Source organism: Cherax quadricarinatus, unplaced genomic scaffold (genome assembly GCF_038502225.1).
Source record: "Cherax quadricarinatus isolate ZL_2023a unplaced genomic scaffold, ASM3850222v1 Contig11, whole genome shotgun sequence".
In the NCBI taxonomy this organism is placed as follows: Eukaryota; Metazoa; Arthropoda; class Malacostraca; order Decapoda; family Parastacidae; genus Cherax; species Cherax quadricarinatus.
In genome coordinates, this window is record NW_027195037.1 from 279,688 (window position 1) to 306,179 (window position 26,492).

Below are 26,492 nucleotides of genomic sequence, written 5' to 3' on the forward strand. Positions count from 1 at the left end.
ACTCACGATAAACAACACTCACGATAAACAACACTCACGATAAACAACAGTCACGATAAACAACAGTCACGATAAACAACAGTCACGATAAACAACAGTCACGATAAACAACACTCACGATAAACAACACTCACGATAAACAACAGTCACGATAAACAACAGTCACGATAAACAACAGTCACGATAAACAACAGTCACGATAAACAACACTCACGATAAACAACACTCACGATAAACAACAGTCACGATAAACAACAGTCACGATAAACAACACTCACGATAAACAACACTCACGATAAACAACAGTCACGATAAAAAACAGTCACGATAAACAACAGTCACGATAAACAACAGTCACGATAAACAACACTCACGATAAACAACACTCACGATAAACAACACTCACGATAAACAACAGTCACGATAAACAACAGTCACGATAAACAACAGTCACGATAAACAACAGTCACGATAAACAACAGTCACTATAAACAACAGTCACGATAAACAACAGTCACGATAAACAACACTCACGATAAACAACAGTCACGATAAACAACAGTCACGATAAACAACAGTCACGATAAACAACACTCACGATAAACAACACTCACGATAAACAACACTCACGATAAACAACAGTCACGATAAACAACAGTCACGATAAACAACAGTCACGATAAACAACAGTCACGATAAACAACAGTCACTATAAACAACAGTCACGATAAACAACAGTCACGATAAACAACAGTCACGATAAACAACAGTCACGATAAACAACACTCACGATAAACAACAGTCACGATAAACAACACTCACGATAAACAACAGTCACGATAAACAACAGTCACGATAAACAACAGTCACGATAAACAACAGTCACGATAAACAACAGTCACTATAAACAACAGTCACGATAAACAACAGTCACGATAAACAACAGTCACGATAAACAACAGTCACGATAAACAACAGTCACGATAAACAACAGACACGATAAACAACACTCACGATAAACAACAGTCACGATAAACAACAGTCACGACAAACAACACTCACGATAAACAACAGTCACGATAAACAACAGTCACGATAAACAACAGTCACGATAAACAACACTCACGATAAACAACAGTCACGATAAACAACAGTCACGATAAACAACAGTCACGATAAACAACACTCACGATAAACAACACTCACGATAACAGTCACGATAAACAACAGTCACGATAAACAACACTCACGATAAACAACACTCACGATAAACAACAGTCACGATAAACAACAGTCACGATAAACAACAGTCACGATAAACAACAGTCACGATAAACAACAGTCACGATAAACAACAGTCACGATAAACAACAGTCACGATAAACAACACTCACGATAAACAACAGTCACGATAAACAACAGTCACGATAAACAACAGTCACGATAAACAACAGTCACGATAAACAACAGTTACGATAAACAACAGTCACGATAAACAACACTCACGATAACAGTCACGATAAACAACAGTCACGATAAACAACACTCACGATAAACAAAAGTCACGATAAACAACAGTCACGATAAACAACACTCACGATAAACAACACTCACGATAACAGTCACGATAAACAACAGTCACGATAAACAACAGTCACGATAAACAACACTCACGATAAACAACAGTCACGATAAACAACAGTCACGATAAACGACAGTCACGATAAACAACACTCACGATAAACAACAGTCACGATAAACAACAGTCACGATAAACAACAGTCACGATAAACAACAGTCACGATAAACAACACTCACGATAAACAACAGTCACGATAAACAACAGTCACGATAAACAACAGTCACGATAAACAACAGTCACGATAAACAACAGTCACGATAAACAACAGTCACGATAAACAACACTCACGATAAACAACAGTCACGATAAACAACACTCGCGATAAACAACAGTCACGATAAACAACAGTCACGATAAACAACACTCACGATAAACAACACTCACGATAACAGTCACGATAAACAACAGTCACGATAAACAACAGTCACGATAAACAACACTCACGATAAACAACACTCACGATAACAGTCACGATAAACAACAGTCACGATAAACAACAGTCACGATAAACAACACTCACGATAAACAACAGTCACGATAAACAACAGTCACGATAAACAACACTCACGATAAACAACACTCACGATAACAGTCACGATAAACAACAGTCACGATAAACAACAGTCACGATAAACAACAGTCACGATAAACAACAGTCACGATAAACAACAGTCACGATAAACGACAGTCACGATAAACAACACTCACGATAAACAACAGTCACGATAAACAACAGTCACGATAAACAACAGTCACGATAAACAACAGTCACGATAAACAACACTCACGATAAACAACAGTCACGATAAACAACAGTCACGATAAACAACAGTCACGATAAACAACAGTCACGATAAACAACAGTCACGATAAACAACAGTCACGATAAACAACAGTCACGATAAACAACACTCACGATAAACAACAGTCACGATAAACAACACTCGCGATAAACAACAGTCACGATAAACAACAGTCACGATAAACAACACTCACGATAAACAACACTCACGATAACAGTCACGATAAACAACAGTCACGATAAACAACAGTCACGATAAACAACACTCACGATAAACAACACTCACGATAACAGTCACGATAAACAACAGTCACGATAAACAACAGTCACGATAAACAACACTCACGATAAACAACAGTCACGATAAACAACAGTCACGATAAACACCAGTCACGATAAACAACAGTCACGATAAACAACAGTCACGATAAACAACAGTCACGATAAACAACAGTCACGATAAACAACAGTCACGATAAACAACACTCACGATAAACAACAGTCACGATAAACAACAGTCACGATAAACAACAGTCACGATAAACAACAGTCACGATAAACAACAGTCACAATAAACAACAGTCACGATAAACAACAGTCACGATAAACAACAGTCACGATAAACAACAGTCACCATAAACAACAGTCACGATAAACAACAGTCACGATAAACAACAGTCACGATAAACAACAGTCACGATAAACAACAGTCACGATAAACAACAGTCACGATAAACAACACTCACGATAAACAACAGTCACGATAAACAACAGTCACGATAAACAACAGTCACGATAAACAACAGTCACGATAAACAACAGTCACGATAAACAACAGTCACGATAAACAACAGTCACGATAAACAACAGTCACGATAAACAACAGTCACGATAAACAACACTCACGATAAACAACAGTCACGATAAACAACAGTCACGATAAACAACAGTCACGATAAACAACAGTCACTATAAACAACAGTCACGATAAACAACACTCACGATAAACAACAGTCACGATAAACAACAGTCACGATAAACAACAGTCACGATAAACAACAGTCACGATAAACAACAGTCACGATAAACAACAGTCACGATAAACAACAGTCACGATAAACAACAGTCACGATAAACAACAGTCACGATAAACAACAGTCACGATAAACAACAGTCACTATAAACAACAGTCACTATAAACAACAGTCACGATAAACAACAGTCATGATAAACAACAGTCACTATAAACAACAGTCACTATAAACAACAGTCACTATAAACAACAGTCACGATAAACAAGAGTCACGATGAAAAACAGTCACGATAAACAACAGTCACGATAAACAACAGTCACGATAAACAACAGTCACGATAAAAAACAGTCACGATAAACAACAGTCACTATAAACAACAGTCACGATAAACAACAGTCACGATAAACAACAGTCACGATAAACAACAGTCACGATAAACAACACTCACGATAAACAACAGACACGATAAACAACACTCACGATAAACAACAGTCACGATAAACAACAGTCACGACAAACAACACTCACGATAAACAACAGTCACGATAAACAACAGTCACGATAAACAACAGTCACGATAAACAACACTCACGATAAACAACAGTCACGATAAACAACAGTCACGATAAACAACAGTCACGATAAACAACACTCACGATAAACAACACTCACGATAACAGTCACGATAAACAACAGTCACGATAAACAACACTCACGATAAACAACACTCACGATAAACAACAGTCACGATAAACAACAGTCACGATAAACAACAGTCACGATAAACAACAGTCACGATAAACAACAGTCACGATAAACAACAGTCACGATAAACAACACTCACGATAAACAACAGTCACGATAAACAACAGTCACGATAAACAACAGTCACGATAAACAACAGTCACGATAAACAACAGTTACGATAAACAACAGTCACGATAAACAACAGTCACGATAAACAACACTCACGATAAACAACAGTCACGATAAACAACACTCACGATAAACAACAGTCACGATAAACAACAGTCACGATAAACAACACTCACGATAAACAACACTCACGATAACAGTCACGATAAACAACAGTCACGATAAACAACAGTCACGATAAACAACACTCACGATAAACAACAGTCACGATAAACAACAGTCACGATAAACAACAGTCACGATAAACAACACTCACGATAAACAACACTCACGATAACAGTCACGATAAACAACAGTCACGATAAACAACAGTCACGATAAGCAACACTCACGATAAACAACACTCACGATAACAGTCACGATAAACAACAGTCACGATAAACAACAGTCACGATAAACAACACTCACGATAAACAACAGTCACGATAAACAACAGTCACGATAAACAACAGTCACGATAAACAACACTCACGATAAACAACAGTCACGATAAACAACAGTCACGATAAACAACAGTCACGATAAACAACAGTCACGATAAACAACAGTCACGATAAACAACACTCACGATAAACAACAGTCACGATAAACAACAGTCACGATAAACAACAGTCACGATAAACAACAGTCACAATAAACAACAGTCACGATAAACAACAGTCACGATAAACAACAGTCACGATAAACAACAGTCACGATAAACAACAGTCACGATAAACAACAGTCACGATAAACAACAGTCACGATAAACAACAGTCACGATAAACAACAGTCACGATAAACAACAGTCACGATAAACAACAGTCACGATAAACAACACTCACGATAAACAACAGTCACGATAAACAACAGTCACGATAAACAACAGTCACGATAAACAACAGTCACGATAAACAACAGTCACGATAAACAACAGTCACGATAAACAACAGTCACGATAAACAACAGTCACGATAAACAACAGTCACGATAAACAACACTCACGATAAACAACAGTCACGATAAACAACAGTCACGATAAACAACAGTCACGATAAACAACAGTCACTATAAACAACAGTCACGATAAACAACACTCACGATAAACAACAGTCACGATAAACAACAGTCACGATAAACAACAGTCACGATAAACAACAGTCACGATAAACAACAGTCACGATAAACAACAGTCACGATAAACAACAGTCACGATAAACAACAGTCACGATAAACAACAGTCACGATAAACAACAGTCACTATAAACAACAGTCACTATAAACAACAGTCACGATAAACAACAGTCACTATAAACAACAGTCACGATAAACAACAGTCACGATAAAAAACAGTCACGATAAACAACAGTCACGATAAACAACAGTCACGATAAACAACAGTCACGATAAAAAACAGTCACGATAAACAACAGTCACGATAAACAACAGTCACGATAAACAACAGTCACGATAAACAACAGTCACGATAAACAACAGTCACGATAAACAACAGTCACGATAAACAACAGTCACGATAAACAACAGTCACTATAAACAACAGTCACGATAAACAACAGTCACGATAAACAACAGTCACGATAAACAACAGTCACGATAAACAACAGTCACGATAAACAACAGTCACGATAAACAACACTCACGATAAACAACAGTCACGATAAACAACAGTCACGATAAACAACACTCACGATAAACAACAGTCACGATAAACAACAGTCACGATAAACAACACTCACGATAAACAACACTCACGATAAACAACAGTCACGATAAACAACACTCACGATAAACAACACTCACGATAAACAACAGTCACGATAAACAACAGTCACGATAAACAACAGTCACGATAAACAACAGTCACGATAAACAACACTCACGATAAACAACACTCACGATAAACAACAGTCACGATAAACAACACTCACGATAAACAACAGTCACGATAAACAACAGTCACGATAAACAACAGTCACGATAAACAACAGTCACGATAAACAACAGTCACGATAAACAACACTCACGATAAACAACACTCACGATAAACAACTCTCACGATAAACAACAGTCACGATAAACAACAGTCACGATAAACAACAGTCACGATAAACAACAGTCACGATAAACAACAGTCACGATAAACAACAGTTACGATAAACAACAGTCACGATAATCAACAGTCACGGTAAACAACAGTCACGATAAACAACAGTCACGATAAACAACAGTCACGATAAACAACACTCACGATAAACAACAGTCACGATAAACAACAGTCACGATAAACAACAGTCACGATAAACAACACTCACGATAAACAACAGTCACTATAAACAACAGTCACGATAAACAACACTCACGATAAACAACAGTCACGATAAACAACAGTCACAATAAACAACACTCATGATAAACAACAGTCACGATAAACAACAGTCACGATAAACAACAGTCACGATAAACAACAGTCACGATAAACAACAGTCACGATAAACAACAGTCACGATAAACAACAGTCACGATAAACAACAGTCACCATAAACAACACTCACGATAAACAACAGTCACGATAAACAACAGTCACGATAAACAACAGTCACGATAAACAACACTCACGATAAACAACACTCACGATAAACAACAGTCACGATAAACAACACTCACGATAAACAACAGTCACGATAAACAACAGTCACGATAAACAACAGTCACGATAAACAACAGTCACGATAAACAACAGTCACGATAAACAACACTCACGATAAACAACACTCACGATAAACAACTCTCACGATAAACAACAGTCACGATAAACAACACTCACGATAAACAACACTCACGATAAACAACAGTCACGATAAACAACAGTCACGATAAACAACAGTCACTGTAAACAACAGTCACGATAAACAACAGTCACTATAAACAACAGTCACGATAAACAACAGTCACGATAAAAAACAGTCACGATAAACAACAGTCACGATAAACAACACTCACGATAAACAACAGTCACGATAAACAACAGTCACGATAAACAACAGTCTCGATAAACAACACTCACGATACACAACACTCACTATAAACAACAGTCACGATAAACAACACTCACGATAAACAACAGTCACGATAAACAACAGTCACGATAAACAACAGTCACGATAAACAACAGTCACGATAAACAACAGTCACGATAAACAACAGTCACGATAAACAACACTCACGATAAACAACAGTCACGATAAACAACAGTCACGATAAACAACACTCACGATAAACAACAGTCACGATAAACAACAGTCACGATAAGCAACACTCACGATAAACAACACTCACGATAAACAACAGTCACGATAAACAACACTCACGATAAACAACACTCACGATAAACAACACTCACGATAAACAACAGTCACGATAAACAACACTCACGATAAACAACAGTCACGATAAACAACAGTCACGATAAACAACGGTCACGATAAACAACAGTCACGATAAACAACAGTCACGATAAACAACACTCACGATAAACAACACTCACGATAAACAACTCTCACGATAAACAACAGTCACGATAAACAACAGTCACGATAAACAACAGTCACGATAAACAACAGTCACGATAAACAACAGTCACGATAAACAACAGTCACGATAAACAACAGTCACGATAAACAAGTCACGATAAACAACAGTCACGATAAACAACGGTCACGATAAACAACAGTCACGATAAACAACAGTCACGATAAACAACACTCACGATAAACAACACTCACGATAAACAACTCTCACGATAAACAACAGTCACGATAAACAACAGTCACGATAAACAACAGTCACGATAAACAACAGTCACGATAAACAACAGTCACGATAAACAACAGTCACGATAAACAACGGTCACGATAAACAACAGTCACGATAAACAACAGTCACGATAAACAACACTCACGATAAACAACACTCACGATAAACAACTCTCACGATAAACAACAGTCACGATAAACAACAGTCACGATAAACAACAGTCACGATAAACAACAGTCACGATAAACAACAGTCACGATAAACAAGTCACGATAAACAACAGTCACGATAAACAACAGTCACGATAAACAACAGTCACGATAAACAACAGTCACGATAAACAACACTCACGATAAACAACAGTCACGATAAACAACAGTCACGATAAACAACAGTCACGATAAACAACACTCACGATAAACAACACTCACGATAAACAACAGTCACGATAAACAACAGTCACGATAAACAACACTCACGATAAACAACAGTCACGATAAACAACAGTCACGATAAACAACACTCACGATAAACAACACTCACGATAAACAACAGTCACGATAAACAACACTCACGATAAACAACACTCACGATAAACAACAGTCACGATAAACAACAGTCACGATAAACAACAGTCACGATAAACAACAGTCACGATAAACAACACTCACGATAAACAACACTCACGATAAACAACAGTCACGATAAACAACACTCACGATAAACAACAGTCACGATAAACAACAGTCACGATAAACAACAGTCACGATAAACAACAGTCACGATAAACAACAGTCACGATAAACAACACTCACGATAAACAACACTCACGATAAACAACTCTCACGATAAACAACAGTCACGATAAACAACAGTCACGATAAACAACAGTCACGATAAACAACAGTCACGATAAACAACAGTCACGATAAACAACAGTTACGATAAACAACAGTCACGATAATCAACAGTCACGGTAAACAACAGTCACGATAAACAACAGTCACGATAAACAACAGTCACGATAAACAACACTCACGATAAACAACAGTCACGATAAACAACAGTCACGATAAACAACAGTCACGATAAACAACACTCACGATAAACAACAGTCACTATAAACAACAGTCACGATAAACAACACTCACGATAAACAACAGTCACGATAAACAACAGTCACAATAAACAACACTCATGATAAACAACAGTCACGATAAACAACAGTCACGATAAACAACAGTCACGATAAACAACAGTCACGATAAACAACAGTCACGATAAACAACAGTCACGATAAACAACAGTCACGATAAACAACAGTCACCATAAACAACACTCACGATAAACAACAGTCACGATAAACAACAGTCACGATAAACAACAGTCACGATAAACAACACTCACGATAAACAACACTCACGATAAACAACAGTCACGATAAACAACACTCACGATAAACAACAGTCACGATAAACAACAGTCACGATAAACAACAGTCACGATAAACAACAGTCACGATAAACAACAGTCACGATAAACAACACTCACGATAAACAACACTCACGATAAACAACTCTCACGATAAACAACAGTCACGATAAACAACACTCACGATAAACAACACTCACGATAAACAACAGTCACGATAAACAACAGTCACGATAAACAACAGTCACTGTAAACAACAGTCACGATAAACAACAGTCACTATAAACAACAGTCACGATAAACAACAGTCACGATAAAAAACAGTCACGATAAACAACAGTCACGATAAACAACACTCACGATAAACAACAGTCACGATAAACAACAGTCACGATAAACAACAGTCTCGATAAACAACACTCACGATACACAACACTCACTATAAACAACAGTCACGATAAACAACACTCACGATAAACAACAGTCACGATAAACAACAGTCACGATAAACAACAGTCACGATAAACAACAGTCACGATAAACAACAGTCACGATAAACAACAGTCACGATAAACAACACTCACGATAAACAACAGTCACGATAAACAACAGTCACGATAAACAACACTCACGATAAACAACAGTCACGATAAACAACAGTCACGATAAGCAACACTCACGATAAACAACACTCACGATAAACAACAGTCACGATAAACAACACTCACGATAAACAACACTCACGATAAACAACACTCACGATAAACAACAGTCACGATAAACAACACTCACGATAAACAACAGTCACGATAAACAACAGTCACGATAAACAACGGTCACGATAAACAACAGTCACGATAAACAACAGTCACGATAAACAACACTCACGATAAACAACACTCACGATAAACAACTCTCACGATAAACAACAGTCACGATAAACAACAGTCACGATAAACAACAGTCACGATAAACAACAGTCACGATAAACAACAGTCACGATAAACAACAGTCACGATAAACAACAGTCACGATAAACAAGTCACGATAAACAACAGTCACGATAAACAACGGTCACGATAAACAACAGTCACGATAAACAACAGTCACGATAAACAACACTCACGATAAACAACACTCACGATAAACAACTCTCACGATAAACAACAGTCACGATAAACAACAGTCACGATAAACAACAGTCACGATAAACAACAGTCACGATAAACAACAGTCACGATAAACAACAGTCACGATAAACAACGGTCACGATAAACAACAGTCACGATAAACAACAGTCACGATAAACAACACTCACGATAAACAACACTCACGATAAACAACTCTCACGATAAACAACAGTCACGATAAACAACAGTCACGATAAACAACAGTCACGATAAACAACAGTCACGATAAACAACAGTCACGATAAACAAGTCACGATAAACAACAGTCACGATAAACAACAGTCACGATAAACAACAGTCACGATAAACAACAGTCACGATAAACAACACTCACGATAAACAACAGTCACGATAAACAACAGTCACGATAAACAACAGTCACGATAAACAACACTCACGATAAACAACAGTCACTATAAACAACAGTCACGATAAACAATACTCACGATAAACAACAGTCACGATAAACAACAGTCACGATAAACAACAGTCACGATAAACAACACTCATGATAAACAACAGTCACGATAAACAACACTCACGATAAACAACAGTCACGATAAACAACAGTCACGATAAACAACAGTCACGATAAACAACAGTCACGATAAACAAGTCACGATAAACAACAGTCACGATAAACAACAGTCACGATAAACAACAGTCACGATAAACAACAGTCACGATAAACAACACTCACGATAAACAACAGTCACGATAAACAACAGTCACGATAAACAACAGTCACGATAAACAACACTCACGATAAACAACAGTCACTATAAACAACAGTCACGATAAACAATACTCACGATAAACAACAGTCACGATAAACAACAGTCACGATAAACAACAGTCACGATAAACAACACTCATGATAAACAACAGTCACGATAAACAACACTCACGATAAACAATGGGGAGCAGTACGATATTGTGTAGTGTTACTTTACTAAGATATTGTGTAGTGTTACTTTACTAAGATATTGTGTAGTGTTACTTTACTAAGATATTGTGTAGTGTTACTTTACTAAGATATTGTGTAGTGTTACTTTACTAAGATATTGTGTACTGTTACTTTACTAAGATATTGTGTAGTGTTACTTTACTAAGATATTGTGTAGTGTTACTTTACTAAGATATTGTGTAGTGTTACTTTACTAAGATATTGTGTAGTGTTACTTTACTAAGGTATTGTGTAGTGTTACTTTACTAAGATATTGTGTAGTGTTACTTTACTAAGATATTGTGTACTGTTACTTTACTAAGATATTGTGTAGTGTTACTTTACTAAGATATTGTGTAGTGTTACTTTACTAAGATATTGTGTAGTGTTACTTTACTAAGATATTGTGTAGTGTTACTTTACTAAGGTATTGTGTAGTGTTACTTTACTAAGATATTGTGTAGTGTTACTTTACTAAGGTATTGTGTAGTGTTACTTTACTAAGATATTGTGTAGTATTACTTTACTAAGATATTGTGTAGTGTTACTTTACTAAGATATTGTGTAGTGTTACTTTACTAAGAAATTGTGTAGTGTTACTTTACTAAGATATTGTGTAGTGTTACTTTACTAAGATATTGTGTAGTGTTACTTTACTAAGATATTGTGTACTGTTACTTTACTAAGATATTGTGTAGTGTTACTTTACTAAGATATTGTGTAGTGTTACTTTACTAAGATATTGTGTAGTGTTACTTAAGTAAGATATGGTGTAGTGTTACTTTACTAAGATATTTTGTAGTGTTACTTTACTAAGATATTGTGTAGTGTTACTTTACTAAGATATTGTGTAGTGTTACTTAAGTAAGATATGGTGTAGTGTTACTTTACTAAGATATTTTGTAGTGTTACTTTACTAAGATATTGTGTAGTGTTACTTTACTAAGGTATTGTGTAGTGTTACTTTACTAAGATATTGTGTAGTGTTACTTTACTAAGATATTGTGTAGTGTTACTTAAGTAAGATATTGTGTAGTGTTACTTTACTAAGATATTGTGTAGTGTTACTTTACTAAGATATTGTGTAGTGTTACTTTACTAAGATATTGTGTAGTGTTACTTTACTAAGATATTGTGTAGTGTTACTTTACTAAGATATTGTGTAGTGTTACTTTACTAAGATATTGTGTAGTGTTACTTTACTAAGATATTGTGTAGTGTTACTTTACTAAGATATTGTGTAGTGTTACTTTACTAAGATATTGTGTAGTGTTACTTTACTAAGATATTGTGTAGTGTTACTTTACTAAGGTATTGTGTAGTGTTACTTTACTAAGATATTGTGTAGTGTTACTTTACTATGATATTGTGTAGTGTTACTTAAGTAAGATATGGTGTAGTGTTACTTTACTAAGATATTGTGTAGTGTTACTTTACTAAGATATTGTGTAGTGTTACTTTACTAAGATATTGTGTAGTGTTACTTTACTAAGATATTGTGTAGTGTTACTTTACTAAGATATTGTGTAGTGTTACTTAAGTAAGATATGGTGTAGTGTTACTTTACTAAGATATTGTGTAGTGTTACTTTACTAAGATATTGTGTAGTGTTACTTTACTAAGATATTGTGTAGTGTTACTTTACTAAGATATTGTGTAGTGCTACTTTACTAAGATATTGTGTAGTGTTACTTTACTAAGATATTGTGTAGTGTTACTTTACTAAGATATTGTGTAGTGTTACTTTACTAAGATATTGTGTAGTGTTACTTTACTAAGGTATTGTGTAGTGTTACTTTACTAAGATATTGTGTAGTGTTACTTTACTAAGATATTGTGTAGTGTTACTTAAGTAAGATATGGTGTAGTGTTACTTTACTAAGATATTTTGTAGTGTTACTTTACTAAGATATTGTGTAGTGTTACTTTACTAAGGTATTGTGTAGTGTTACTTTACTAAGATATTGTGTAGTGTTACTTTACTAAGATATTGTGTAGTGTTACTTAAGTAAGATATTGTGTAGTGTTACTTTACTAAGATATTGTGTAGTGTTACTTTACTAAGATATTGTGTAGTGTTACTTTACTAAGATATTGTGTAGTGTTACTTTACTAAGATATTGTGTAGTGTTACTTTACTAAGATATTGTGTAGTGTTACTTTACTAAGATATTGTGTAGTGTTACTTTACTAAGATATTGTGTAGTGTTACTTTACTAAGATATTGTGTAGTGTTACTTTACTAAGATATTGTGTAGTGTTACTTTACTAAGATATTGTGTAGTGTTACTTTACTAAGGTATTGTGTAGTGTTACTTTACTAAGATATTGTGTAGTGTTACTTTACTATGATATTGTGTAGTGTTACTTAAGTAAGATATGGTGTAGTGTTACTTTACTAAGATATTGTGTAGTGTTACTTTACTAAGATATTGTGTAGTGTTACTTTACTAAGATATTGTGTAGTGTTACTTTACTAAGATATTGTGTAGTGTTACTTTACTAAGATATTGTGTAGTGTTACTTAAGTAAGATATGGTGTAGTGTTACTTTACTAAGATATTGTGTAGTGTTACTTTACTAAGATATTGTGTAGTGTTACTTTACTAAGATATTGTGTAGTGTTACTTTACTAAGATATTGTGTAGTGCTACTTTACTAAGATATTGTGTAGTGTTACTTTACTAAGATATTGTGTAGTGTTACTTTACTAAGATATTGTGTAGTGTTACTTTACTAAGATATTGTGTAGTGTTACTTTACTAAGATATTGTGTAGTGTTACTTTACTAAGATATTGTGTAGTGTTACTTTACTAAGATATTGTGTAGTGTTACTTTACTAAGGTATTGTGTAGTGTTACTTTACTAAGATATTGTGTAGTGTTACTTTACTAAGATATTGTGTAGTGTTACTTAAGTAAGATATGGTGTAGTGTTACTTTACTAAGATATTGTGTAGTGTTACTTTACTAAGATATTGTGTAGTGTTACTTTACTAAGATATTGTGTAGTGTTACTTTACTAAGATATTGTGTAGTGTTACTTTACTAAGATATTGTGTAGTGTTACTTAAGTAAGATATGGTGTAGTGTTACTTTACTAAGATATTGTGTAGTGTTACTTTACTAAGATATTGTGTAGTGTTACTTTACTAAGATATTGTGTAGTGTTACTTTACTAAGATATTGTGTAGTGTTACTTTACTAAGATATTGTGTAGTGTTACTTTACTAAGATATTGTGTAGTGTTACTTTACTAAGATATTGTGTACTGTTACTTTACTAAGATATTGTGTACTGTTACTTTACTAAGATATTGTGTAGTGTTACTTTACTAAGATATTGTGTAGTGTTACTTTACTAAGGTATTGTGTAGTGTTACTTTACTAAGATATTGTGTAGTGTTACTTTACTAAGATATTGTGTACTGTTACTTTACTAAGATATTGTGTACTGTTACTTTACTAAGATATTGTGTAGTGTTACTTTACTAATATATTGTGTAGTGTTACTTTACTAAGATACTGTGTAGTGTTACTTTACTAAGATACTGTGTAGTGTTACTTTACTAAGATACTGTGTAGTGTTACTTAATACTGTCGTGTCATTACTACTCTACATAAAGTCTGGATAATGTCTTCCAGTGTAATTTACATACAATTTAGATGATGGTAAAGGAAAAAAAGAAGAAGAAATGGCTTATTTGAAAGTCTTTCTCTTGATTAATAATAATAATGATAAAATAACCAATTTAAGCTCTAAACCCGAAAGGGTCATACATCGCTGCAAGACGCGATGTGCGAGAGGTGGAATGTGTGAAGGTTAGGAGTGAGTGTGAGGATAGAGGTTAGTGGAGACGGGTGGCACCAGTGGTGACTCGAAGTTGGTGCAATAGGTCTGGAGTTTTGAGACTCTCTGATCGCGGGTTCTATCCCCGCCAGTGGTATGGTTTGTTTGCAATCGTGTCATTACGATTTCGTGAGTCATGTTTACGGCTTTGAGAGGACTTGAGCTAGAGTTCGTCACGGCCATGCTAGCTGGAGATTCGTCTGTAAAAACTTGCATTTGTGGTCACAGTGGTGCCTGTGCTAACCTTCCTATGGTGTAGAAATATACCTAGTTGGACGAAACTTATTGTGTCTAGCTGGTCCAGTGGCTAACGAGACGGTCTGGAGTTTTGAGACTCTCTGACCGCGGGTTCTACCCCTCCTGTGGTATGGTTATGTTAGGTTAGGTTAGGTTAAAAAGTCAAGGATAGAGAGAGAGAGAGAGAGAGAGAGAGAGAGAGAGAGAGAGAGAGAGAGAGAGAGAGAGAGAGAGAGAGAGAGAGAGAGAGAGAGAGAGAGAGAGAGAGAGTCAAAGGTGGAATTTTGGGTGGAGGTGAGTCAGAGAGAGTGTGTTGGTGCAGAAGACATTTTGTGTACCCGATGGACTGGAAGAGTGGGCTGACACTCCATGCCAGAAGGTGTCGGGTGTTTTATCCATGAGGTATCAGCGAGTGAGTCACGTGTGTCCAATATGTAAACAAGAGAGAGAGAAGTCTCCCAAACACAACAGCGGTGGGAACAACATGCCCAGAAAACCCTAAACGTTGCTTGACAAAAAAAAAAAAAAATTGTGGTCTAACTGAAACCAGTGTTGTGCAGTTTCTGAGGGATTCCTAAAAAAAGAAATCCGAGAAAGGAATAACAAGAAACACCGCTATGTGGAAATTGGAAAGTGATGAAAAACTGAAGGAGAAACTTAGCTTGTTTATTGGCCAGAAACATCAGTGTGTCCAGGAGCTCAGCAATAAACGACATCTGTGTGTTTACTAGAAATGCGACATAGCCAGAGCTGTGTACGACGGAAGACAGAATGAGGTGAATCAAATTTCTGGATAACCAGTATTGCATTTTGGGAATCTGGACAACTCGGAATGACGAGGTGAACATCGATGCTGTGTGTAAGACAGCAGTAAGAATTCTATATAACTGCTGTGAAAACGCTGACCTATTCTAGTAAATGGTCTTAAATTATTCTTTCAGGAATAACAGTTGTACATCCAGCATCATCAGAGTACACTACAATAGCCTGTGAATGAGACATTAATGTGAAGATGTAGGAAGCAAGAAAGGAATGCGTTCAGGAAGAACGCAAAGGGGAGGTAAATTAAGGGTAATCAGTAAAGAGTGAATGTGAAGAAGAGAGGGGCGTAATAAATGGGACGTAGTGAACTTATAAATAGCACTTTAGAGACTTGTTTAAATGGGAACTCTTGATCGTGAATAATGCCTGTCTTGTATGTCAGTAGTCATTCAGCAGTGCTCCTCCATTACCACCACGGCAAGAACCAGCATTATTTTCGTTATCATCGTGAACACGTTACTTGTGTTCTTAAGTCTGTCAGAAAGGGAGCAGCCAGTGCTCTGGACACAACAGTCTACTGTATCAGTGTTACAGGTGCGTTAATTTGACGAGACGCAACTTTAAGTTGAATTGAATCTACGTAATACAACATCTTCCGTAGCTCATGTTCATGTCCGCCACTCTTTATAAGTTTCTCTTTTACTGTTTACAGCAGACTTGTACTGTAACCTGTACAAGACTTGTACAGTAACCTGTACAAGACTTGTACAGTAACCTGTACAAGACTTGTACTGTAACCTGTACAAGACTTGTACTGTAACCTGTACAAGACTTGCACAGTAACCTGTACAAGACTTGTACTGTAACCTGTACAAGACTTGTACTGTAACCTGTACAAGACTTGTACAGTAACCTGTACAAGACTTGTACTGTAACCTGTACAAGACTTGTACTGTAACCTGAACAAGACTTGCACAGTAACCTGTACAAGACTTGTACTGTAACCTGTACAAGACTTGTACTGTAACCTGTACAAGACTTGCACAGTAACCTGTACAAGACTTGTACTGTAACCTGTACAAGACTTGTACTGTAACCTGTACAAGACTTGTACAGTAACCTGTACAAGACTTGTACTGTAACCTGTACAAGACTTGTACAGTAACCTGTACAAGACTTGTACTGTAACCTGTACAAGACTTGTACTGTAACCTGTACAAGACTTGTACTGTAACCTGTACAAGACTTGTACTGTAACCTGTACAAGACTTGTACTGTAACCTGTACAAGACTTGTACTGTAACCTGTACAAGACTTGTACTGTAACCTGTACACGACTTGTACAGTAACCTGTACAAGACTTGTACTGTAACCTGTACAAGACTTGTACTGTAACCTGTACAAGACTTGTACAGTAACCTGTACAAGACTTGTACAGTAACCTGTACAAGACTTGTACTGTAACCTGTACAAGACTTGTACAGTAACCTGTACAAGACTTGTACAGTAACCTGTACAAGACTTGTACTGTAACCTGTACAAGACTTGTACTGTAACCTGTACAAGACTTGTACTGTAACCTGTACAAGACTTGTACTGTAACCTGTACAAGACTTGTACTGTAACCTGTACAAGACTTGTACTGTAACCTGTACAAGACTTGTACAGTAACCTGTACAAGACTTGTACAGTAACCTGTACAAGACTTGTACTGTAACCTGTACAAGACTTGTACAGTAACCTGTACAAGACTTGTACAGTAACCTGTACAAGACTTGTACTGTAACCTGTACAAGACTTGTACTGTAACCTGTACAAGACTTGTACTGTAACCTGTACAAGACTTGTACTGTAACCTGTACAAGACTTGTACTGTAACCTGTACAAGACTTGTACTGTAACCTGTACAAGACTTGTACTGTAACCTGTACAAGACTTGTACTGTAACCTGTACAAGACTTGTACTGTAACCTGTACAAAACTTGTACTGTAACCTGTACAAGACTTGTACTGTAACCTGTACAAGACTTGTACTGTAACCTGTACAAGACTTGTACTGTAACCTGTACAAGACTTGTACTGTAACCTGTACAAGACTTGTACTGTAACCTGTACAAGACTTGTACAGTAACCTGTACAAGACTTGTACAGTAACCTGTACAAGACTTGTACTGTAACCTGTACAAGACTTGTACTGTAACCTGTACAAGACTTGTACTGTAACCTGTACAAGACTTGTACTGTAACCTGTACAAGACTTGTACTGTAACCTGTACAAGACTTGTACAGTAACCTGTACAAGACTTGTACTGTAACCTGTACAAGACTTGTACTGTAACCTGTACAAGACTTGTACTGTAACCTGTACAAGACTTGTACTGTAACCTGTACAAGACTTGTACTGTAACCTGTACACGACTTGTACAGTAACCTGTACAAGACTTGTACTGTAACCTGTACAAGACTTGTACTGTAACCTGTACAAGACTTGTACAGTAACCTGTACAAGACTTGTACAGTAACCTGTACAAAACTTGTACTGTAACCTGTACAAGACTTGTACAGTAACCTGTACAAGACTTGTACAGTAACCTGTACAAGACTTGTACAGTAACCTGTACAAGACTTGTACAGTAACCTGTACAAGACTTGTACTGTAACCTGTACAAGACTTGTACAGTAACCTGTACAAGACTTGTACAGTAACCTGTACAAGACTTGTACAGTAACCTGTACAAGACTTGTACAGTAACCTGTACAAGACTTGTACAGTAACCTGTACAAGACTTGTACAGTAACCTGTACAAGACTTGTACAGTAACCTGTACAAGACTTGTACTGTAACCTGTACAGGACTTGTACAATAACCTGTACAAGACTTGTACTGTAACCTGTACAGGACTTTTACAGTAACCTGTACAAGACTTGTACAATAACCTGTACAAGACTTGTACAGTAACCTGTACAAGACTTGTACTGTAACCTGCACAGGACTTGTACAGTAACCTGTACAGGACTTGTACAATAACCTGTACAAGACTTGTACTGTAACCTTTACAAGTCTGAACTTTTCCTTCCGTGAACACTCTATTATTTTGCTTATCTCTATGTATCTCTTAATATCCCGGCATTAGATCTCATAATTTACTTTTCACACTTTCATGTTAACAATCTTCCTAACTTCATAAACTCGGCTTAATCTCAAGCTTAACTAATTGTCTTCTCAACTAGACTCATTACCTTACCAACCTCTATACAATGATCCCCTTATAGTTTTAGTTCAGAATATCCTCTAACACTTACCGTCGTGTGGATACAGACTTGCGCCTTGTCAGACTAATTTACTTGGTACCAAAATGCCTCAAATTTCTGCTTCTCCTCCAGATAACACCTTTGGTATCTCCTTCATTCCCAGCTTCTCTTGTTCTCCCTAATACTATCCTGAAACTACTCGCTTTCTTTCTAAGAGGCTTGTGGACAAGAGAAACGTTTTTCTCTGTCATGTTAGATAATCTAGCAGTTCAATAAGAGGGCTTCTAGGTGAAAGTAGGCTTAGAACAGTATTTTAGGTTTGACGAGCAGACTACTGGAAGCGGCTGATCGTCACGAATCACTGCTAATCTTTCCTTGTTTCATTCTAATTAGTTATTCTTCACTCGAGACTTATCCAGACCCGTGAAGACGTTGAAGCTGCCGATAAATGGGGTAGAGGGAAAAATAATATAATCCATTTAAGCGGTAAACCCTCAAGGGTCGTACGACATGGTAAATCGGAGACCATTATTAAGAGTAGCTTTCGAGGGACAAATTAGTAAGTCTTAGAGTAAATTTTGTTAAGTCCCGTAGATAACGTCTCGCCAGCTTTGTTAAGACCCTCGCCTCATAATTGGTTTGTTATCTGCATGACCCTTGTCGGTTTAGCGCTTGCTTATTTGATTATAATAATAATAATAATAGTTTGTTATGCATTTCAGATAAAAAGGTCATGTGACCTGGCATAATGTTGTGGCCAGAACTCTGAAAATAATGTTATTATCTTCACAAATTTGCTATGAACTCAAATTAAGTTATAATAAATAACTGCCGTTTAATAAACAGAAGGGAGGACAAGGGGCTCGAACCGCGGTCTGTAAATAACTGCCGTTTAATAAACAGAAGGGAGGACAAGGGGCTCGAACCGCGGTCTGTAAATAACTGCCGTTTAATAAACAGAAGGGAGGACAAGGGGCTCGAACCGCGGTCTGTAAATAACTGCCGTTTAATAAACAGAAGGGAGGACAAGGGGCTCGAACCGCGGTCTGTAAATAACTGCCGTTTAATAAACAGAAGGGAGGACAAGGGGCTCGAACCGCGGTCTGTAAATAACTGCCGTTTAATAAACAGAAGGGAGGACAAGGGGCTCGAACCGCGGTCTGTAAATAACTGCCGTTTAATAAACAGAAGGGAGGACAAGGGGCTCGAACCGCGGTCTGTAAATAACTGCCGTTTAATAAACAGAAGGGAGGACAAGGGGCTCGAACCGCGGTCTGTAAATAACTGCCGTTTAATAAACAGAAGGGAGGACAAGGGGCTCGAACCGCGGTCTGTAAATAACTGCCGTTTAATAAACAGAAGGGAGGACAAGGGGCTCGAACCGCGGTCTGTAAATAACTGCCGTTTAATAAACAGAAGGGAGGACAAGGGGCTCGAACCGCGGTCTGTAAATAACTGCCGTTTAATAAACAGAAGGGAGGACAAGGGGCTCGAACCGCAGTCTGTAAATAACTGCCGTTTAATAAACAGAAGGGAGGACAAGGGGCTCGAACCGCGGTCTGTAAATAACTGCCGTTTAATAAACAGAAGGGAGGACAAGGGGCTCGAACCGCGGTCTGTAAATAACTGCCGTTTAATAAACAGAAGGGAGGACAAGGGGCTCGAACCGCGGTCTGTAAATAACTGCCGTTTAATAAACAGAAGGGAGGACAAGGGGCTCGAACCGCGGTCTGTAAATAACTGCCGTTTAATAAACAGAAGGGAGGACAAGGGGCTCGAACCGCGGTCTGTAAATAACTGCCGTTTAATAAACAGAAGGGAGGACAAGGGGCTCGAACCGCGGTCTGTAAATAACTGCCGTTTAATAAACAGAAGGGAGGACAAGGGGCTCGAACCGCAGTCTGTAAATAACTGCCGTTTAATAAACAGAAGGGAGGACAAGGGGCTCGAACCGCGGTCTGTAAATAACTGCCGTTTAATAAACAGAAGGGAGGACAAGGGGCTCGAACCGCGGTCTGTAAATAACTGCCGTTTAATAAACAGAAGGGAGGACAAGGGGCTCGAACCGCGGTCTGTAAATAACTGCCGTTTAATAAACAGAAGGGAGGACAAGGGGCTCGAACCGCGGTCTGTAAATAACTGCCGTTTAATAAACAGAAGGGAGGACAAGGGGCTCGAACCGCGGTCTGTAAATAACTGCCGTTTAATAAACAGAAGGGAGGACAAGGGGCTCGAACCGCGGTCTGTAAATAACTGCCGTTTAATAAACAGAAGGGAGGACAAGGGGCTCGAACCGCGGTCTGTAAATAACTGCCGTTTAATAAACAGAAGGGAGGACAAGGGGCTCGAACCGCGGTCTGTAAATAACTGCCGTTTAATAAACAGAAGGGAGGACAAGGGGCTCGAACCGCGGTCTGTAAATAACTGCCGTTTAATAAACAGAAGGGAGGACAAGGGGCTCGAACCGCGGTCTGTAAATAACTGCCGTTTAATAAACAGAAGGGAGGACAAGGGGCTCGAACCGCGGTCTGTAAATAACTGCCGTTTAATAAACAGAAGGGAGGACAAGGGGCTCGAACCGCGGTCTGTAAATAACTGCCGTTTAATAAACAGAAGGGAGGACAAGGGGCTCGAACCGCGGTCTGTAAATAACTGCCGTTTAATAAACAGAAGGGAGGACAAGGGGCTCGAACCGCGGTCTGTAAATTGATTTTGCTGTTTCATTTCTCCTCCGTTTTTCTTTTCTCTTATTGCAGTTAAACCTCTGTCTGTGATTATCCTGGCCTCCCGGGAGGCCATCTCGGCTGGCAGGGAGTACGAGCTGGTGTGTCAGAGTGTGGGAGCACGACCTCCAGCCTCCCTCACCTGGTGGCTGGATGGTGTCCAGCTCACCAACGCTACAGTTTCTGTAAGTAATGAAGAAGGCTGGGAATGAGGGAGGGAGTAATACAGGGAGGTAACGAGGGAGAGAGGGACGGGGCTGGGAATGAGGGAGGGAGTAATACAGGGAGGTAACGAGGGAGATAGGGACGGAGCTGGGAATGAGGGAGGGAGTAATACAGGGAGGTAACGAGGGAGAGAGGGAAGGAGCTGGGAATGAGGGAGGGAGTAATACAGGGAGGTAACGAGGGAGATAGGGACGGAGCTGGGAATGAGGGAGGGAGTAGTACAGGGAGGTAACGAGGGAGAGAGGGACGGGGCTGAGAATGAGGGTGGGAGTAATACAGGAAGGTAACGAGGGAGAGAGGGAGGTAACGAGGGAGAGAGGGAGGTAACGAGGGAGAGAGGGAGGTAACGAGGGAGAGAGGGAGGTAACGAGGGAGAGAGGGACGGGGCTGAGAATGAGGGTGGGAGTAATACAGGAAGGTAACGAGGGAGAGAGGGACGGAGCTGGGAATGAGGGAGGGAGTAATACAGGAAGGTAACGAGGGAGAGAGGGAGGTAACGAGGGAGAGAGGGTCGGGGCGGGAGTTAATGAAGTGAGAGTATTAAAAAATAACAGAAATATTTAGAGATGCAACAAAAAATATTGAAGAGACTGAGTGGCAGTAAGATATATTGAAAGGCGATTTCCTTGTAATCTTAATTTTCATGTTTAAATTGTCTACTTTTCTCCTTGTCTTCTCTGTTTATGCCTAAATCTTCACTTTTCGTATAATTATAAATTTACATTCTCACCCTTGTTTATTAATTTCACCCTTAACTTCTATATATAAAGGAAGTAGAGGTGGGTAGACAACATACTAAATTCTTTGCAAACTGGTAGATTGTTGATCTTTTCGTCTTATAAACAGGTCAGCTGATAGATAAATCTGGCCTCAAACACTACCTCTACTGCTCATTTCTTGGCAGTTTTTAATCTTGCATTATTACCTTTCCAATGTCTCAAACCGCGGCGCAGAAGCGATGATCCTGGGAATCATTAATAGATGTAACTTTCTCCTGGACAGACGGCGAGTAACGGGAACATCACACTAAGTAAACTGCTGCTGGTGCCCAGCTACTCTGACGGAGGCAAATTTCTCAAGTGTTTGGCGGAGTCTCCTGTCATTGATCACTTGCCAGTGCAGGACCTGTGGAAACTGGACGTCCAGTGTAAGTTGTGTGTGTGTTTGTGTGTGTGTGTGTGTGTGTGTGTGTGTGTGTGTGTGTGTGTGTGTGTGTGTGTGTGTGTGTGTGTGTGTGTGTGTGTGTGTGTGTGTGTGTGTGAGTGTGTGTGTGTGTGTGTGTAAGCGAGGACCAGAAAATAATCACTAACGAACCTAGATAAGGTGAATAAGACACAGAGTGCAGAGGAGTCTCTGCACTCTGTGTCGGTGATTGAGCCTATTATATCCCCTCTATTTATTCTGGTTTTCCATTTGTATACTTCAGACATAACACCCCCAGATACACGCCGTCCATAGTGCGCCTCCAGTGTCTTCAGATTATCTGCGTAGGAAAGATTTCTGATGGAAGGGATCCTCTTAGACGTTCTACTTTGTATATTTTCCGGCTGATTTATGCTCAATCTGTATTATGGATCCCAGAGCAGCAGAATATAAACGACGTTATATTAAACTGATGTATAACCTCAAACTAATATTATTTACACTTCTTGATAAGAAGCTAACAATGTTATTATCTTCACAAGTAACTCGCACATACTTTCGACGACATTTCGGTCCGAAAAATCGTCATAATTTTCATTTTCTTACGTGCGGGTTATTTGTGTATTGTTCCAGTCACGGTATTCTGATTATTTATTCTTTATCACTTTCACCACACACACTGATGCACTGTCATGGCTTTAGATTCCTGGTAAACACAACTTTTAAGTTGTTTTCTTATTCAGTTTGATTTAGATCTACATTATTTAGTTTATTCGCGCTGTGGGTATTTTCTGTTCCCAGGGATAGAGCCTAACATTTATACTTCAGTGATAAAGGTCTTTATCGACAAGCTTCAGTCTTCATTCATTGTCATTAAGTTGAGTTTCCTTAACCTCCCCTCGTAGGACATATCCCGTAGTTTCAGGACTAGTCTTGTTTCATACCTTTGCAATTTCTCCAATTTCTTGATATGCTGGACCAGGTGTGGGTTCCATACTGGTGCTACGTACTCCAGTATGGGGCTGACGTACACGGTGTACAGTGTCGTGAATGACTCTTTACTTAGATCTTGAAACGCTATTCTTAGATTTTTCCAGGAGTCAATATACTGCAGCAGTTATTTGGTTGATGTTCGCCTCAGGGTATTTGCTTGGTATAATGCTCCAAGGTCCTTCTCCATGAGTGAGGTTTGCAGCCTTTGACCCCCTGCGCATATACTCCGTTTGTGGTATTTTTTGTCCTTCCCCAAGCTTCATAACTTTGCACTTGCTGGAGGTAAACTACATGACTCATTTGCTAGAGACTTGTAGCCTGTCCGGATCCATTTGTAGCTTTTCCTTGTCTTCGACCGCTTGCATTCACCTCATTAGTTTCACATCATCTGCCAACAGGGACACCTGTCTCTATCCCTTCTGTCATATTCACATGTACAAGAAGCAGCACCGGCCCTAGGACTCATCCTTGTGGAACCCCACTCAACACAGGCACCCACTCTGACACCTCGTCACGGACTATCACTCGTTGTTTCCCTCCTGTCAGGTATTCCTTTATCCATTGCAGTGTTTTTCTTGTTATTCGTGCGTGCTCCTCTAGCTTTTTTCTACCCATCCCTCTCCTGTCTTGTTTATGTTAGCTGGTCGTAAAACTCCAGTAAGTTTGCGATGTAAGATTTTCCATCCCTGAAGCCATTTTGGATATATATGAACTTAATCCTCTCCTGGTGCTCCATCACTCGTTTGATAATCTTCTCAATTACTTGATATACTATGTTAATCAGTGACGCTGCTCTGTAGTTTAATGCTGATTGTATGTCTCTTTTCTTAATAAAACTGGACTACATTTACTGTCTTCTTCACCTGACAATCGCCCTGTTTCTATAGACTTGTTGAAGATTGTTGTTAGTGGCGCACACAGCGCCTCTGCCCCCTCTCTCAGGACCAACGGACAGAAATTATCTGGTCTCACCAACTACGAGGTGTGTGGATCACATAGCTTCGTCACCTCCTCTCCAGTTGTGTACTTACGTAATATTCACCAAATTGTGGTTACAGGAGTCGAGTCATAGCTCCCGGCCCCTCCTCCCTGGTCACTACTAGGTCCACTCCTTGTGTGTATGTCTGTGTGTGTGTGTGTGTGTGTGTGTGTGTGTGTGTGTGTGTGTGTGTGTGTTGGTGTGTGCACACCCATGCGTGTGTGTGTACTTACCTATATGGAATTACAAGGGTAGAAACTTAGCTCCTGGCCCTATATCTCAACATTCTTTTTGCAAATTCATTACTTACTAATCTCGTGGGCTGTGTCATACCTACTCTTAAAACTATACATGAAGTTTTTCTTCAGGATCACAATGTGGCTGAAGAAATACGTCCTAACATCACTGTAATTATTGTTTTTGCCAGTCAGTCTATCTTCCCTGTATTTTGTATTTTGGTATTATGTCTCCTTTAGTGTATATGTTTTCATAGACACAACTTCAGACTTTATAAGCAATGTCCAGGTTGCCAAAA

General features: G+C 38.4%; 1 protein-coding gene across 2 annotated transcripts in view; it reads left to right on the plus strand.

Annotated features, from left to right (window-relative positions):
* Positions 1 to 26,492, plus strand: part of LOC128685847 (nephrin-like) — a 317,772-nt gene that overhangs the window by 233,315 nt on the left and 57,965 nt on the right. For both annotated transcript variants that reach the window (XM_053772546.2, XM_053772547.2), the window contains 2 exons: positions 22,651 to 22,802; positions 23,845 to 23,989. In XM_053772546.2, the coding sequence (XP_053628521.1) occupies positions 22,651 to 22,802; positions 23,845 to 23,989 (297 nt within the window). The remainder of the gene's footprint in view (positions 1 to 22,650; positions 22,803 to 23,844; positions 23,990 to 26,492) is intronic.